The sequence below is a fragment of the Uloborus diversus genome, chromosome 2 (assembly GCF_026930045.1).
Source record: "Uloborus diversus isolate 005 chromosome 2, Udiv.v.3.1, whole genome shotgun sequence".
In the NCBI taxonomy this organism is placed as follows: domain Eukaryota; kingdom Metazoa; phylum Arthropoda; class Arachnida; order Araneae; family Uloboridae; genus Uloborus; species Uloborus diversus.
This window is the reverse complement of record NC_072732.1, coordinates 144,588,382-144,606,532: the sequence shown is the minus strand read 5'-3', so window position 1 is coordinate 144,606,532 and position 18,151 is coordinate 144,588,382. Positions and strand designations below refer to the sequence as shown.

Here is an 18,151-nt window from a genome sequence, read left to right as displayed (position 1 = left end):
TGAATTCAAGTTATGTTTTTCGCAATCACAAATTGCGGCAGGACCCTACTCATTGGAGTTATTGTTTCTAGAAACGGCTTCTGTCCGCCAAAGCCTGCCCCTCCTGGACGGTTACGTGTGCATAGTTGTGTGTGTGTAGGTTTGTGTACGTGTGTAGGCTTGTGTGTGTGTGCGTAGACCTGTGTGTATGCCTGTAAGCGTGTGTGAGTGTATGTGTGTGAAGTAGTGTGTTAGTATGTGTGTGAAGTGGTGTGTTAGTATGTGTGTGAGCGTGCGTGTGTTTAGGACATGGACGTCTCCGACCAGGAGAAGCGGATAGCTCAGTGCCGGTGGACAGCCGCGCCCGCAGAGGCTGGTGGGCGGTGGTGCTGGTGTCCCTGGTCCAAGTTGAAAAAGGAACCACAACATCAAGAACAGTCAAATGAAAGCAATAAGCAATCGTGATTGCTCAAAAAAAAAAAAAAAGGACCTGTGACCCACTTTCCCCAATCAACTCTAATTTGAATTCTGAAGCTTTGAATTCAAATTATGTTTTTCGCAATCATGAGTTGCGACAAGACCCTACTCATTGGAGTTATTGTTTCTAGAAACGGCTCCCGCCCCTTCCCCCAAACATATCCCTCCTCTTGGGTGGTTACGTGTAGTTGAGCTTGCGTATGTACACGTAGGCGTGTGTGTATGTGTGCAAAGGCGCGCGCGTGTATGAGTGTGTATGAGCATGCGTGTGTAGGACACACACACATGGACGCCACCGCCCAATAGAAGATTCTGTGGGACAGTGCTCAGGACCAGAGGAGCCGCGCTGCCGCCGATGGGCGGTGGTGCTGCAGAGGCCGCTTTCCGAGCTGAACAAGAAGTTCTGTCTAGAACTAGACGAGCCTACTTTCCCGTATACCCATACTACTTTCTAGTACCTGATCAATATTCTCAAAAATAGCTAAAATCACAACTTTTTTCAAACATATTTTTTAAATATTTTAAGCTGATTTCTAGGAATAAAATATTCCTTACTTTTCTTTAAAAAAACGAACAAATAAAATAGCAGCACCTTTTAAACAAAGCAGCTAATACACTTCTTTTCATTAAAAAAAATCTTTAACAGCTTTCAAAACGAAAAAAAAATAATAATAAGTTCATTAAAATAAATTTTCATTGTCAAAAAAAAAAAAAAAATCGTCTGCGCATATCTTTAACATAAATGACTTCGAGTTTATTCGCCGAAAACTGAATACCTAAATTAAAACTTTAGCGTGAAAATAAAAACAAATCATATCAACAATAATTATTTCACAGTTAAAACCACAGCAACGGAGTCGGAGTCAATCTCATTTTGGGATAAAAGAGTCGGAGTTGAATATCCAAGAATCGGATCAGTCATTTGTCCTCCGTATAAAAATGTTTGCCAAAGCTACGAAGTCAGAGTCGAAGTCAGGGAGTCGAAGTCTGATTAATTGTCGGGAACAGGAGTCAGAGTCGGAGTCAGGTGCCCCTAAATTCTCGGAGTCGGAGTCGGGAGTAGGTCGTCAAGAGCTATTTCCAACGAAGTTTGTTTGACGTAAATACGCCTTTAAGTTCGGAATCTATATCGACTTTCAGTTTCCCCTTAGGCGCTAATGGTCAGAGATTTGAACTGTTCAAAATTGAACGAAAACTTGCTCAAATCAAAAAGATATTTTCGATACACGTTTTTCATCAAAAGCTTTTCCCTACAAAGTTTGTTTGGAGCCACTTCGCTTCTAAGTTCAAGATTTATTTTTTATTTGAATTTCCCCGTAGGCGCTAATGTTAAGTTTTTTTGAACTGTTCAAAATTTAACGAAAAATTGTTCAAATCAAAAAATGAGTTATGGGAATGAGATGTCCTCGCCGAGATCTTTCTAACAAAAAAAAAAAAAATGTTCGAATCGGACTATTCATTCAAAAGTTATTGGGGGGGGGGGGGGGGGACAGACAGACCGACAGACATTTTTCCCCATCTCAATACCCTACTTTCCAATTTTTAATTTTTCAATATTTATCTAACTATTTTATTTATTTTTGACTTTTTTTTTGTTTTTCGGGATATTTTTAAAATGTATTAAGCCTTCTTTCATGCTTTTTTCTTCTTTTTCTGACAATAATTATTTGTTACAAACATTATTACGTATATATAGCCTTGCCAGATGCTCTAAACAGTCCCGGTCAGTTTATTTCACATCCCGGTAAAATTTGATTACAGATGACCAAAGAAGTCTAAACGCAAGCATTTTATTAATATTATATTTTACATAAATGCCTAGCAGCAGTTTTTCGTATTCGAGCCATTTGTTTCGCGATAAGGTTTATGATTATTTTTGTTAAATAATAAGTTCAATCAGTTTAATAAAGAGGAAAACATTTTTATTCACTATTTTCTTATTTTCTAGCAGTAGTTTTAACCTCTGAGAAGCTAAATGCATTTTGAAAACGTTTATTGAAGTCTTAGCAAGTTAGTTTTAGTTTTGGCGACTCTTTCCTGCAATTTCGAAGATCATTCTTTTTTCCTTTTAAACTAAAAACAATATTGAAATTGTAAAATTTCGGAAGCTGTCAAAAAATGCATGATTTTCCGAATATTTCAAATACCCCGTTCATGATGACAACTCAATTATTTTGCTTTGTCGCTATTTAGTAAATTTCAAACACCAAACTCATTTTAAAAATCTAATTTAACTCTATCACCTTGAAAAAATAAAGTAAAGTGAGAAAAAAAAATGAATTGTTAGTTTACAACAGTGGCATATTTCTAAATAGGTTATTTGAAATAGATTACACCGTGCAGTTTTCGTAGGCTCGTAGGCACTTTTAAATGTAGAAATTTCTTGAGCATAGGAATCCCCTATCGTGCAAAACATTTCTACATTTATTGATTTTGCAAACGTCAAAGGCATTTCGCATTTCCACAAATATTTTCCACTGCAAGACGATGTATAATACAGCAATGAACGTCTGTCGTCAAATGCAACGAAGAGCACTCTCACTAGTCTTCTTTTGCGGGAAAAATATAGTTTTTAAAAAAGCGCATGAGCGCTTAACGTCAGCTTCTTATTTTCCTCTGCACAGTTTCTACAGCAGGGACGCACCAAAGCATTAAAATATTAAAACCTTAAATTCACTTTTAGCGATAAGAGAAAACAGAAAAAAAAATCTCCCTTAAAAAATTTAAAATTCAGTTTTTAACTTAAAGCGCCAAGAAAACTACACATGAAATTAAAAATATTTTAGTGACGCCATCTATTAGCTAGCTAGTTAACTACAGTCGTACTATTGTAGGGAGTAGGAGCAATTCATAAAGGGAATGATGTATCTCTTGTTAACTAGTTACTTAATAGATGGCGCCGCTAAAACCCTTTCTTAATTCAAAGTATTCAACCAAAATGCTGCTAAAGTTTTAATAAATTGCATAAAATGATAAAAAACATAGCATCTCAATTTTGTTTATATGGGACGTTTTTTCATGGGGGACGTTTTTTCCAGGGGACGTTTTTTCATAGGGGACGCTACTTCCAGGGACTTTTCTTCCGGGGACGTTATTTCCGGGGACGTTTTGCTGGGGACGTTTTTTCCTAGAACCGTGTATAAAGCAATATTACAGTTCATTTTGTAAGATATTTCTCGGTAGCCGAGAAGTAAGATATGTTTCTCCATTCAAACGTCGTAGTTTAATTCCTGCATGGGACCAATTTGAATAAATGAATTATATTTCATTGAAAAAAAAACTCTTTTGAATTTTCAAAATTAATTTTAATTCTGAAATTTTGAATTCAAATTATGTTTTTCGGCAATCACGAATTGCGACAAGACCCTACTCATTGGTTACTACCCACTCGCTTGTTTCTAAAAACGGTTCCTGTCCCTTCTCTTGGGCGTTTACGTGTGCTTAGTTGTATATGTGTAGGCTTGTATGTGTGTAAAAGCGCGTATGTGGTTGGTTGTGTGTGAGTGTGCATGAGCGTGCGTGTGTGCAGACATGGACGCCACTGACCAGGAGCAGCGGCTACCGGGAGGAGTCGCGCCTGCAGAGGACGATGGGGTTGAAAAATGAACCAAACATCAAGGACGGTCAAATAAAAACAATTAGCAATCGTGATTGCTCAATAAATAAATAAAATTTACATGACGTCAGAAAAATAGCCGAATTTATCTTAAGAAAAGTTACCAAATACCAGCCTCTGACATTTTCAGAGCTACAAAACTTGTGAAATACAAATAAATAACAAAATTGGAACGCACGTGAAATAGTGCATTAATACTAAATCGAGTTATTGTATCTTCAAGTGTGCTGAGCAAGCAAACATAGATTTGTGAATTTTGGCACTTCAAAACTTTTCAAATAATGCAGATTTTTGAAGTCGTCTTTGATTCAAGTCAGCAGCTCAAAAGCATTTTTAAAACCTTTTTTTTTCACCATCTACTTGTTGAACTGCTTAGCTGTAGCATTTTTTGCGGTAACAGAGATTACAAAATATAATTTCTACGCATCTTTCAACAGCTTTATTAAGCTTTGATAAAATTAACTCCCTGTTAGCAATTACTTATTAACCATTGAGAAGATATAAAATAGAGGGAGTGAAGGCTTTCGTTCGTGAAGCAAAAACCCCGAGTCACGTGATAGATTTTAAGGCAAAGCATTGGAAGAAATCAAGTTTCTTTCGCTAGTTTCGAGCAAAACGTTTCAACCATTCGTCGTTGTTGAGTCACGTGAGTTGGGGTCTTTGCCTCAGCTTCTGCTAAACCGATGATTGGACTTGCTCCCTCCAAAACACAATTTTTACTGCTTGCAGTAGTTTTTTTGTGGACCTTATCTCAATTTTTACTGATACTTTGTTTAAACCGTACTTTCATTAATTTGTACAACGTTTTTCCCATACTTGTTCAACTGTATTTCTGATGTTGTGCTTGGAAGACTCTTTTTTCCGGGATGTTTGCTTTCTCTCTTTTATAGAGTTTCTAGTAATTGGCCGAAATGCTTTAGCTTTCCAATTTCAAGTTTTAGTAACTGTTATGAATTTAAAAAAAAATATATACAGGTCTTTGTTGACGAAAGAAAAGTATGACGATTCGTTAAAAAATCTGAACTATAGAAAAAACAAAATGAGTGGACAAAATAGTGGAAAAAATTCCGAAGGGTAACTTTGACTAAAAAGATATGACGTAATGACAGTTTTGTCAATGTTGAAAAACTAAATCTATCCCATAAATAAGACAGCTACAACGTCAGATTTTACTTGTATTTTTAAGAAATGTTTACCGTAATTCATGAAGCACATTTATCAGTTGGCCATGGTGGCAGAAACAGACTATTAAACGAGGCCTTAAGCAAAGGTACCAAAGAAGTTTATATTTTTCAATTTTATTTGCAATATACACTCAAGAGCCAAAACATTATGACCACCCCTACATTTTGCAATGAACTCGTCTGGATGACGCGGAAGGCACGTGAGCAGGTTAAAGTGGTATTTAACTTCTGCTGATGAGTCTGAAGAATCATTCTTTCACTTACTTCTGTGTGTGATGGGAAAGGCTGCGGATCTAAGCGACTTCAATAGAGGGCAGTTTGTAATGGCTCAAAGGCTCGGAACAAGTATTTCAGAAACTGCACGACTCGTGGGTTGTTCGCGACCTACAGTTGTTAGTACTTATGCAAAGTGGTTGAATGACGGTGAAACCAGCAGTAGACGACATGGTATTGGACGTCCACACGCTATCGAAGAAAAAGGTCGTCGGAGACTGTCTCGCATGGTGAAGCAAAACCGGAGCCAGACAGTGGCTCAGCTGACAGTCCAACACAATGCAGGGCCAAGTAGAATAGTATCGAAGCACACTGTTCAGCGGACACTGTTGGATATGGGGCTACACAGCAAACGTCCCACTCGTGTGTCTTTGCTGAGCAAGCGTCACCGCCAACTGCGCCTGTGCTGGGCCCGGGAACATCGCGATTGGTCCATGAATCAGTGGCAGAGAGGTGCCTGGTCAGATGAATCACGTTTTGTCATGCATCACGGCGATGGCCGTGTCAGGATACGCCGTCTTCCGGGCGAACAGTTGCTCCCTCAATGTACAGTAGGTCATACACAGGCCGGTGGTGGCGGTATTATGCTTTGAGGGACGTTCTCTTGGGCGTCTCTGGGACCCATGCTTGTGGTGCTGTAACCCCAAATGCCACAGGGTATCTGAACATCATTGCAGACTAGTTGCACCCTTACATGGCCTCTGTTTTTCCAGCTGGAAATGGAATGTTCCAACAGGACAACGCCCCGTGTCACAACGCTAAAATTGTGTTGGAGTGGTTCGAGGAACATGATGCTGAATTCCAGTTAATGTCCTGACCATCTAACTCACCGGATCTCAATCCGATATAACACATTTGGAATGTCATGAGACGGCAGCTCAGAGTTCAAAGACCACCAATTCGCAATATCTCGGATTTGCGTGACAATTGCTTAATCATTTGGTACAATCTGTCTCCGGCCATCTACCAAGGACTTGTGGCATCCATGCCAAGGCGGGTTGAAGCTGTGTTGCGCGCCAAAGGTGGGCCAACTCCTTATTGACAGGTGGTCATAATGTTTTGGCTCTTGAGTGTATATTGTACGCGTATAAAACGTGTTTTACAAAATATCTAATGAAAATAAAGTAAAAGAGTGTTACTTTTATTCATTTATTTACTTTGAAATATTATTGTATTTTTTAACAGTCATCACGGCGGATTTCTAATTCTTAACTACGCATTTTCAGAGAAGTTGAAAAAATTTTTCCTCCTTTGGAATTAAGACCTCATTCAGAAAAATGATCCGAATTTATTACATTCTTGATTACAAGTTGGCGGTTGTAGAGATAAAAAAATTGGAACACTTTTACTTGGCTTAGTGGTGATTATGTCATCCGGGGCGGCAATTTGTAATACACTTCATCCCCTCGCCTGAACGCTCAATATATATATATATATATATATATATATATATATGCAAATATGATGTTCATATAATTGTCAGAAATTAATTTCAATTTCTGGGGTAAATCGAAAATTTACATTAAGAGACAAGTAAAATTATGAACAACGCATTTTATAAAATTGCCCCCACAATAATGTAATCAATTTTCTTTAAAATTCCATAAATTAAGCGTTTTAAGATTTATTTGGAGAAATTTATCAGGAGTAATCTGGAGTGGACCGCTCCATCCTTCCTCTCCCGTAGTGACGCTTTCGATTACATAATTTATTATATTATTATCTAATTTGTTTGTTCTAAGACATTTAATTAAAGTAAAGGAAAACTAATTTTATTACTCTTTTTGATTGAAATACTTTTGTAAACTTTGATAGATATCAAACCTTGTTTTAATTGTAAAAGTAATTTTTAGTGTTGAAAATATTACTTATTTTGGAATTAAACCCTCGTTACCCTAGAGCAGCGTTTCTTAATTTTATTAATGAGTGGAACCCTTTTTAATTACCAGTTTTTTCGTGAAACCCCTATTGTTTTCAAAAGTAGTATAGTTTGAAGTAACATCCTTAAAATGTTTTATTGACAGTCAAAGTGAAAATTGCTTCAAATCAAATTTGTTAATGTGAAAACAATTTCAAAAATTAACAAAAAATTAATTTTGAAAACAACTTTAAAAACAAAATTTTATAGACACAAACAAATCTTTAAATTTGAAAATTTAAGTTAAGTTTTGAAAATTCACTATTTTGATAGATTTTTCTAAAAAGAAAGGAAAATGAAGAATGAGAGTTTCGTGTAAACTTTGATTGATCTCCACGGAACCCCGTGGAACGAATTTAAGTAACGCTGCTCTAGAAAATTATTCAAATTTATTCCATTCCATATCAAGAGTCGGGGATTGTATAAATAAATCGGTAAATGTGATAAATATTGAATAATTGATCATATTTACCAAGTTTATTGGTGATTGTGTGTAATCACCGGTAATTATATACAGTCACCAATTTATCACATTTACCGTAACATATACATATATTGCATACTAGTGGTACCCGCACGGCTTCGCCCGTAGTTGAAAATTAAAAGGTCATTCGGTTCGCCTGTATATTTACAAATAATGGATGACGAATTTTTCGCCAATTGGCTATGTTCATTTGCTCTCCCATTCCACATCATGATAATTTCGTAATTTACTCGTGCATCTTATGATAATTTTGCCCCGGAAAATTTTCTTAAAATTGAAATAGAAAAAGAACAAAATCGAATTTTCGAAAAATTGCTTCGAGGTGCACACCCCCATGCTACAAACTAACTTTGTGCCAAATTTCATGAAGATCGGTCGAACGGTCTGTAATATAGTTTAGCCTTGCATATTTAATTATTTCATCAAATGTTACTTTTAATATAATTGTAAGTGAACGTGACTTAAGGTTTTTAAAATATTGTGAGAATGACTTTAGATGCGATAAATGTTGTAACGAAAAGCTGGTTCCCAAATTCAACTAAAATAAAATGCATATTAAACGTCGAGGAGTCTCAATACATAATATGACATGGTGGCAGCTGAAAACGAACCTAAATTCAGCGATTTTGGCATGATAAAGGTTAGTAGTTATGCAATATAATAAAAGGTCAGTTTATAGATATATTCTGGCTATTGCGAAACTGAGTGTTTAATGTTTGATTGAAGATTAGTATACCTTAAAAATGGAGTTAAAAGCACTTTCAAGTATGAAATTATCCGGCAATTTGTCCGAAAATTGGAGTAAATTTAAGCAACGTTTTATGCTTTATTTGGAGGCATCCGATAAAATAAGGAAGCCAGATAAAATGAAAGTAGCTTTATTATTAGGAATAATGGGCGAAGAATGTATAGACTTCAAACTTAGTGAAGCAATTGGAAATAATTTCAACGAAGTTTTAAATGCTTTCGACAATTATTTTCAGCCAAGGACAAATACTGTGATTGCACGTTATAAATTCTTTAATAGCAGACAGAAGGAAGGTGAATCTGTTGACTCATTTGTCACAAATCTGAAAAATTTATCGAAAAACTGTTGTTTTGAGAACCAAGAGGACAGCTTAGTTCGAGATTTATTAGTTATCGGTATACGAGATTCCGCGACGAAAGAAAAATAGCTCATGGAAACCGAGCTAACTTTGGGAAAAGCTATAGAGTATTGTAGGGCAAAAGAAGCCAGTACTAAACAAATTCAGATTATGACTGAACATTCGGACTGCAATCCGAAAGACATAGATGCTGTTAAGGATAAAAAGAAACACGGGAAAGTTTTTAATAGGCATAAAGGAAATAATGACCCATCGCAAAATGGACAAAAGTTGTTCCAAATGTAAAACAGTTCATGATTACGGAAAATGCCCAGCATATGGGAAAAAATGCTATAATTGTTCTCTTTTGAACCATTTTTCCGTTGCATGTAAAATGAAGAAAAAGAAAAAGAAGAAAATAAATGAACCTAACAGTAATGATAATTTTTCGACATCAAATGAAGACGAAGACAATTCAGTTAAACTAGACTCAGTTAAGTGTCAAATTTATACTTTAAAGTCTAAATGGAGAGAAAATGTTTGTATAAATAATAAAGAAGTATCTCTCAAAATTGACACTGGAGCCGAGGTTAATGTTTTGCCTTTTAGGATCTTTAAAGATGTGAAGAAAAATGAGAGTTTAGAAAAAAACAGGGGAAAAGTTAACATCATTCACGGGGCATAAACTGAAAGTTATAGGAACCTCTAAACTGATGTGTAAATTTAAAAATAAATCAGAATTGATTGAATTTTTTATTGTTGACCAAGAGTCAAGTGCGTTATTAGGAATTGAAGCTTGTGAAAAAATGGGTTTTGTTCATAGAAAGTCATCAGTTCATGTTGATTCTGTGCTTGGTAAGGATATTGTTAAAGATTTCCAAGATGTGTTTACTGGAAAATTGGGTAAATTACCATACGTGTATAAAATCAAGCTCGATGCCAGAGCTGAACCCAAAATTTCAGCTCCGAGAATAATTCCATATTCACTAAAATTGAAAGTGAAGCGTGAACTCGATAAAATGGTAGACCAAGGTGTCATAGAAAAGGTTGTTGAGCCGACTGATTATGTACATCCTATAGTGATAGTTCAGAAACCGAATAATCAAATTAGAATTTGCATGGATCCTCGGATGTTAAATAAATACGTTAAACGAGAACACTATCCTATTCCTACACAACAGAGCTTATTTTCTCAGATTGAAGGTGAATTCTTTACAGTTCTGGATGCATCTTCAGCATTTTTACAGATACCCTTAGATGAAGAAAGTTCAAATTTATGTACAATTGCCACTCCATTTGGGAGGTTTGGGTTTCGGAGATTACCTTATGGCTTATCGAGCGCTCCTGAAGTATATAAAAATACGATAGAATCTATTTTTAGAGATTTAGAGGGTATACTTGTCTACATTGATGATATCTTAGTTTTTGGTAAAACTGAAAAGGAACATGATAGACGACTCAAAGCAGTTTTAAACAGAGCAAAAGAAGCTGGTTTGAAACTCTCCCAAGAGAAAAGTCAAATTAAACAAAAGTCTGTTAAATATTTAGGATATAACTTAACTAATGAAGGAGTTTCAGTTAATGATGATAAAATTAAAGCTATTGTTGATTTCAAAGCACCTACTAATAAAACAGAATTGCAGAGATTTTTAGGAATGACTACATACCTAGGAAAATTTCATCGAAAATCTCTCTGACAAAACAGTAATATTGAGAAAACTACTGAGTAAGAAGAGTGAATTTGTTTGGACTAGTAATGAACAAAAATTGTTTGAAAATTTGAAGAAATGTGTATCCATTGCACCAGTTTTAGCGTACTATGATCCTGATTTAAAATCTACTGTCTCTGTTGATGCTAGCCAATACGGCTTAGGAGCAGTTTTACTACAAGAAGACCACTCAGTTTGCTATGCATCGTGTGCACTTAATGACACTCAGCAAAGGTACAGCCAAATAGAGAAAGAACTTTTAGCTGTTGTGAATGGTTGTAAAAAATTTTACTACTTTATATATGGTACTGATACAGTTGTGGAGACAGATCAGAAGCCTCTTCTTGCATTGTTGAAAAAACCAATTGAAAATCTTTCGCCAAGATTGCAAAGAATGCTTTTTGAACTTTTAAAATACAGAGTTAAACTTGTATATGTCACAGGGAAGAAACTTTATGCAGCAGATGCTCTATCTAGAAGTCCTACAAAGGTCTATGCAGACACAAGTTTCTTGGAGGGAGGAGCTGCAACTGTACATATGATTCTATCAACAACAGATGAACGAACAACTGAAATGCAAAATGCTGTAAAGGAGGATGAAGATCTATCCAGATTAAAGTTGTTAATACAAAATGGATGGCCAAAACAATTTAGTCAAGTTCCAGAAAACCTACGACCTTATTGGAATTTTAAAGAAGAGTTACATGATAGTAATGACTTGATTTTTCTTGGACATAGACTTGTTGTGCCAAAGACCATGCAATCTTATGTGTTATCTAAACTTCATTCTGCACACCAAGGTATCACTACATGTCAAAATAAAGCTAAAGTATCTTTGTTCTGGCCGAAAATGAGTGAACATATTAAAGATTACATGGAGCGATGCCAAGTCTGCCAAGAGCGCCAAACTGCAAATCAGAAAGAAACATTAATGCCTTATGATATTCCAAAACTGCCTTGGGAAGAAGTTGGCGTAGACTTTATGTATTTGGATGGAGATAACTTCTTACAAGTAATAGATTACCATTCAAAATTTATAGAATTGAGGAAGCTCAACACGAAAACTGCTACAGCAGTGATCAGTGCACTTAAACAAATATTTCGTACACATAGAATTCCGCAGAAAATACATTCAGACAATGGCCCACCTTTTGACAGTCAAGCATATTTGTCATTTTTGAAATCATATGATATTCAACCTATAACTCATCTCCTAGATATCCAAGATCTAATGGAATGATTGAAAGATCAATAGAGACTATGAAGAACATCATTTTGAAAGTCAAAACTTCTGGAGGCGATCCTAATTTAGCAATCTTGGAGTACAATAACACGCCAAAATTTAAATTGCCTTCTCCAGCAGAAATGTTGATGGGAAGACGCTTAAGGTCAGTGGTACCCCAGAAGACAATTTTACTAAAGCCTTTATTTTCCACTAGAAGCACCATTCAGCAACTCAAGGAAAATCAAAACAAGCAAAAATATTATTATGATTTTTCAACAACGAAATTAAAATGTTTAAATGTAAAAGATCCCGTGTATCTACAGATTGATCATCGTAAATGGATACCAGGAACTATTATAGAGAAACACAGCCAAAGATCATATATAGTTAAGTCCACAGAAGGAACTGTATATCGTCGTAATAGAATACACTTAAGACCAAGAAAGATAGATGATTCCACCCCAGCGAAACAAGCTGTTCCAGTTACTCCAAAAATGGCGAGACCCAAAAGAGCAATTAGACCGCCAATTCGTTTTAAGGACTATGATTGACTTTTTATTTTGCTTTGAAACTTTAAGCCAAATTTGAAATTTTAATTTTCCTTTTTTGCGTTTTATTTTATTGTTTCATTGAAACGAAAGGGCGTGTAATATAGTTTAGCCTTGCATATTTAATTATTTCATCAAATGTTACTTTTAATATAATTGTAAGTGAACGTGACTTAAGGTTTTTAAAATATTGTGAGAACGACTTGAGATGCGATAAATGTTGTAACGAAAAGCTGGTTCCCAAATTCAACTAAAATAAAATGCATATTAAACGTCGAGGAGTCTCAATACATAATATGACACGGTCTAGGCGCTATACGCGTCACAGACATCCTACAGACATCCAGACAAAGAGACTTTGAGCTTTATTATTAGTAAAGATGCCATAGAATATTCAGCAAAGCGTAGAATGTGTGCAACAGCTATCTTTATAACCCTTCCTCCTGAGGTTTTACAAAAGTAAAAAAGAAAAAATAGTTAATTTTTCCGAACAATCACTTCAGATTAAGAGATTCCAGATAAGATGGTCTATATAATTAACGTAATAAAAAGTAATATATTCAAAATAAAAGTTAAAGCTTACTTACACACATAACATACCTTAATTTCTGCAATCATGTTTCGGTCCGGTTTCAAATGTATCGTGAAAGCTTCTCTGTGTTCTTTTTCTAAGTCATATAAAATTTCGACTTCAACTATGTGACGACTTACGTTAGGCCTAAATTGCAATTCTGAAAAGAAAAATAGTAACTTCAAAAACATTAATCTGACGAAAGCTAAAATTTAACAAAAAATTGTCGAACCTATCTACCTCGAATTTCATGGGACAGAAGGAAATTCGAGATATAGAGATATTGAGATACAGAGGTTAAGTTATAAACATAAGCAATTGGAACTAAGTCAAAGACCAAATAGATTATTTTGCTTAATGTTGTTGAATATTTTACGGTATGATATTTTGTGATTACACGTTTTACAAATTGATAGTAAGTTTATGCATAACATTAAGTACGATAAATTATTTTTCAACGTTTGTCGTTCAGAAATGTTGAGATTTTTATAGCTTAAACATTAGAATCAAAATAATATAAACATTAGAAGTGCGAAAATCCAGAAAACACAACAGAATAACTGTTCTCAATTTCTTGAAAGTAAAAAAGCTTAGTAAGCTTTTCCCCCTGTTCAAAAAAGCGCTAGAAAACTTGCTTCTTGTACATGAAGTTTTCTTTGGGCTACAAATATTATAAGACTAGAAGGGTTATTTGCTAATATTTAAAAAAAAATGCTTTTTGCTTCCAAGTTGTACTATAGCTAAAGATAGCGGGAACCTAATTCAAAAAAGACAGTATAGTCAGAATTCGAGTTATAGTGGTTTTCAGGAAAATTCATTCTACAAAAACATGAGAAAAAAATTGAATTTATGGTATAAAAGCAGGAAAATTGAAAAACTTCGACATAGAGAGGTTTTCGAGATAAGCATGATCGAGATAAACAAATTCAAACTGTATATCATTTCAAAGGGATTTTCCTGTTCAATTAATTTCCTTTTAATTATCCGTTTTACTTTTTTGCGATTCAAAGAGGAACCGCTTTTTCCTGAGTGCTGTCTATACATAAACTAATTAATTGAGCTATTAAACTTGTAGCTCAAGACTATTCCCGAGTGAAGAATAATCACAAGTTAACGGAAATTTGTGAGTTAAAATAAATCATAAATATAATAGAGTAAAAGCAAAAAAATGTTGAACTTTTACCTTTAGAATACGGGACATAATCAGTTCCAGACTTAGCCGAACCGTCTTTCGTATGAATCCTCACCAAGGATAGCTTAGACAAATCTCCAGTTCTTATGACAGAGATGGTTACAGTCGTTGAATCCTTAGGCTTCCGAGGTTCGTTTACACTGTATCTGTTTTTTTCTAACTGAATAACTGGTTCTGTTAAAGCAATAGAAACGTTTAAGAATAAGCAAAATACAAGGAAGTTATTATTATTTTTAAAACATTCAGTTTGTTTCGTATGTGAAAAAGAAAGGCCTTATGTGTTATCATAACAGTTGTTACTTTTCTCACCCCACCTCTTAGCGTTATGCCTTGAGTTATAACAATTCTTACTGAAACTTTTTTTTTTTGACTAGAAAGCATATAGGAAACGCAAACAAAGGACTGCATATAAAATATAGTTTGGATCTGAGTACTTGAACTCCGACTTGCCAAGGAGTAAAAGGTTCCATTTGTTACAACAGGGTGGAAAAACTATGTTAGCTTCGCCAGTAATATACTGTGTATTTGTTTGGGCTTGTGTCTATGTAATAATTCATCCTCTTGCCTCCCAAAAGAAATGAACTGCCTCAAGTCCAAACATCTTGTTATCAGAGCCATACTATACATCTGTAAAAGATGGTTTCCTAGTGCTAATAAAAAAAATTACGAGGCGTTTTCCAGAAAATCTAATCGAATTAAAACACAAATATGTTACTGTATACAGTGGTATATAGTGTATAAGGCAACCATGGATGCACGGCTGCTGTAACTGTACTTGATTTACAAATATGTCCTGATGCTGAAGCTAACATTTGCAGTACGTAGCATATGAAATTCAATACTCCATTTCTCAATACTGATTTTACTGCAATTAAAAAACTTAGACAAATATTACGTATGAAGAAATGATAGGGATGCCTTTTTTCTTTCTTTCTCTCTCATTGGCGCCTCAGAATGAAAACAAAAGGCAATTCTTTAAAAAAAAATCCATTGTCTGATATTTCACATCAACGACAAAACATGAATTCTTTTAGCTTCTCATTATTACAAAAGTGTTCAATTATGTCTTAGGAGATTAACTAAAAAACTATGTGTAATCTCAAAAAAATGTACTTACTATCACTGTCATCTTTTATTGTGATGAGAGATTCATTCCTCTGTCCTATTTGAGCACCCCCTGCAGTATCACTGATTGGTGATCCGAGAACCAACCGAAACTCTTCATCTCCTTCGTAGATGGAATCGTCGGTCACAACCACTTGGCACGGTTTTACGGTTTCTCCTGGTGTGGTGGAAGCAACATGCAGTTTTAGCAACATAATTAAATTATCAATTAAGAAAGGGCAGAACAACTTTAAGCAACATAGCATAATACAAAGAGTGAAGGTCATCAATTCATTTGCAATATGAATAATACATTAACTAATATATAGTTGTTTTATGCGTTGTAAATAATGGTAGTAAAATTTACATTATTCATAAACTAGTTGACCCAATCAAAGCATTCGCGCTTGAAACTTATAGCCCGGCAAAAAACACCATATGAGGCAGTGAGAAGCAAAGGGATATAAGTGGCAAAAATAAATATTTGGAGATATCCAGTATAAAAAAGGTAGGTGAACCTCTCCTCTGTCTTTGGGCAAGCAAGGGATAGTACAATTAGCCCTGGTAGGTGTTGTTATACAGCATGATTTAGAAAAACTTTTCAATGAAGGTTTACCTAGAACCTTAACTTTTACTCAAAACTTGAACTCACTTACGAGCCTTTGCTTCTCACTGCCTCATATGTGAAACAACATACATTTACATTTACAACATTGTGTGTGAAACAACATACTGTTTGACCACGGATTGTATGGAATTGGCAAACATCCAGTTAAGGCGACTCCACCTGAATGAGGGGAAAGATAAAAATTTTATGCACGTATTCCGCTCATTTGAATGAGATTCTGCTTAATTTAGGGGCTAACATACATCTGCAAAATCTGACATCCCTGAAAACTAATGGATGCTTCCATTTCCGCGTGTAAACCGGATGTTTGCCTTTCCATACAATCCGTGGTTAGACAGTATTGGCAAAAGTATTCCCGTTGCATCAATATTAAGGAGTTTCATGACTCTTAAGCTTTTAACACGACACGATAAAATAACCATTATTTAAAAGTTTGTAATCATTTATTTCTGTACAAGTTCAAAAAATAATATGTATCAGCATTCACTCTCTTTTGCTGTAAAATGCATGTATAATTCCAATATTAGTTTTAAAGTATTGCCATGCGCTTACTTCAGGACCCAATCTTATTTTTATTTATTTATTTATTTGAAATGTTAAAAAATACTATCAAAATTTACTAAAATTTTGAAAGAAAATATTATTTAGAAAATTAAATTTCATTTTGAATTAAAATTTAGGTTCAAGTCATAAGGATGAAACAAACAAACATACATGACAAGTTTTATACAAATATATAACAAACTTTTCGACACTGAAAAAAAATAAAAAGGTTAAAACGTTGTTGACAACAATCTCTATGGGGTAGTTTATATTTTTTAAAAATAATTCGAAAAGTTTTTTTCTCGTGGTAATAAATAAGGTATCAAACTGTTCAGAATTAAACAATGCATAACATTATTTTTTCCAGAAAATCAAAAATTTTGAAGGTTAAAGGTTCTCAAATCCCCTAAACGCAAAATTCTTTCTTTAAAAATATTGCAAAAGCAAACTGGCCGAAGAAAGACAACGAGATTTGGACAGTTAGATTGAAAGTCGGACTCTATTTTGCATTTTTAAATAAACACACCTTTCCGGTTTTTGTAGCTGTGGTATTAAAAAAAATGCAATATGTGAATTTGATAATTTTTTGCCGAAAGCGCGGTAAAAAAAAACTTTAAAATGACACCTTACTTATGAAGTTTGATGAGGTATTAAGGAAAATGTGACGTTCCCACAAAAACAGAATGATTTTATTTTTCCGCTTAATTTTGAGGTAATCATGACGATCTATCTAGACTTCCCCTAACACTTCTCTGTTTGGTTTAAGAATCTCATTTTTAGTAAATAAGGAGGGGGGATTGGGAGAATGCCTAGACTTTTTTAATTGTACCTATTTCGAATCTTTTTAGAAAAACTTCTAAACAAGCGAGACTAGAAACATTAATGAAATATTAGGAACCGGAAAGAAATATTTTTTGAGCAGTTCGGAATTGCTTATTGTCCTTACTTGACCGTAATTGGTGCTCCTTTGATTTTTCAAAAGGACCTTGACCGACTTGGACTCAATTTTTTTTTTTTTTTTTTTTTTTTTTTTTTTTGACGGTTAAGAACACAAGTTGAGCAACAACTGAATGTACCAATTTTGACTCCATTAACTGCTTCATGAAACCGCAATGTCTAAAATTTCCTGAGTTAAAACACAAAAATTAGAAAATTCAAAGAATGAATTCTTGATTTAAAAATTAATTCTTTTCAAAATAATTGGTATTTTTTTAAATTAGTAGGTTTAAAAAAAAAACTTATTGAACTTTATCAAACTCTTGAACAAACTTAGCATTAAGGTATGTTTTAAATTCAGAAGTTAATGAGCTTTCAATGAGTTACACATTTCTCTTTTCAAATTAGAAAAGAGCAAAGAAACTTCGCCTCGTTTTTTTATTCCTTCAGTGCATTTACTAACATACGGCGCAAAGACTGGGCAACCTCTGCTGCCAATTCAATAAAATTAATTCCAATACTAAAGATATCACTCCAGTGACATCAAGAATATTTCCTTCCTACAATGCAAGGAAAATTCTTTCTCTGGATAGCTGTTGTTTTGAGAAGATTTTGGTAACTATCTTGGCAATTTTTCATCTGACGCCATTTTTACCCGCCAAAGACTAGACGCAATGTA

The 18,151-nt window shown here is 34.5% G+C and overlaps 1 protein-coding gene across 1 annotated transcript in view; it reads right to left on the bottom strand.

The window, feature by feature from the left end:
• LOC129216583 (FRAS1-related extracellular matrix protein 2-like) overlaps positions 1-18,151 on the bottom strand; it is a 102,119-nt gene that overhangs the window by 27,184 nt on the left and 56,784 nt on the right. Inside the window, exons 12-14 of the mRNA XM_054850797.1 lie at positions 15,379-15,543; positions 14,253-14,435; positions 13,099-13,229 (exon numbers count right to left, since the gene is read on the bottom strand). Of these exons, the coding sequence (XP_054706772.1) occupies positions 13,099-13,229; positions 14,253-14,435; positions 15,379-15,543 (479 nt within the window). The remainder of the gene's footprint in view (positions 1-13,098; positions 13,230-14,252; positions 14,436-15,378; positions 15,544-18,151) is intronic.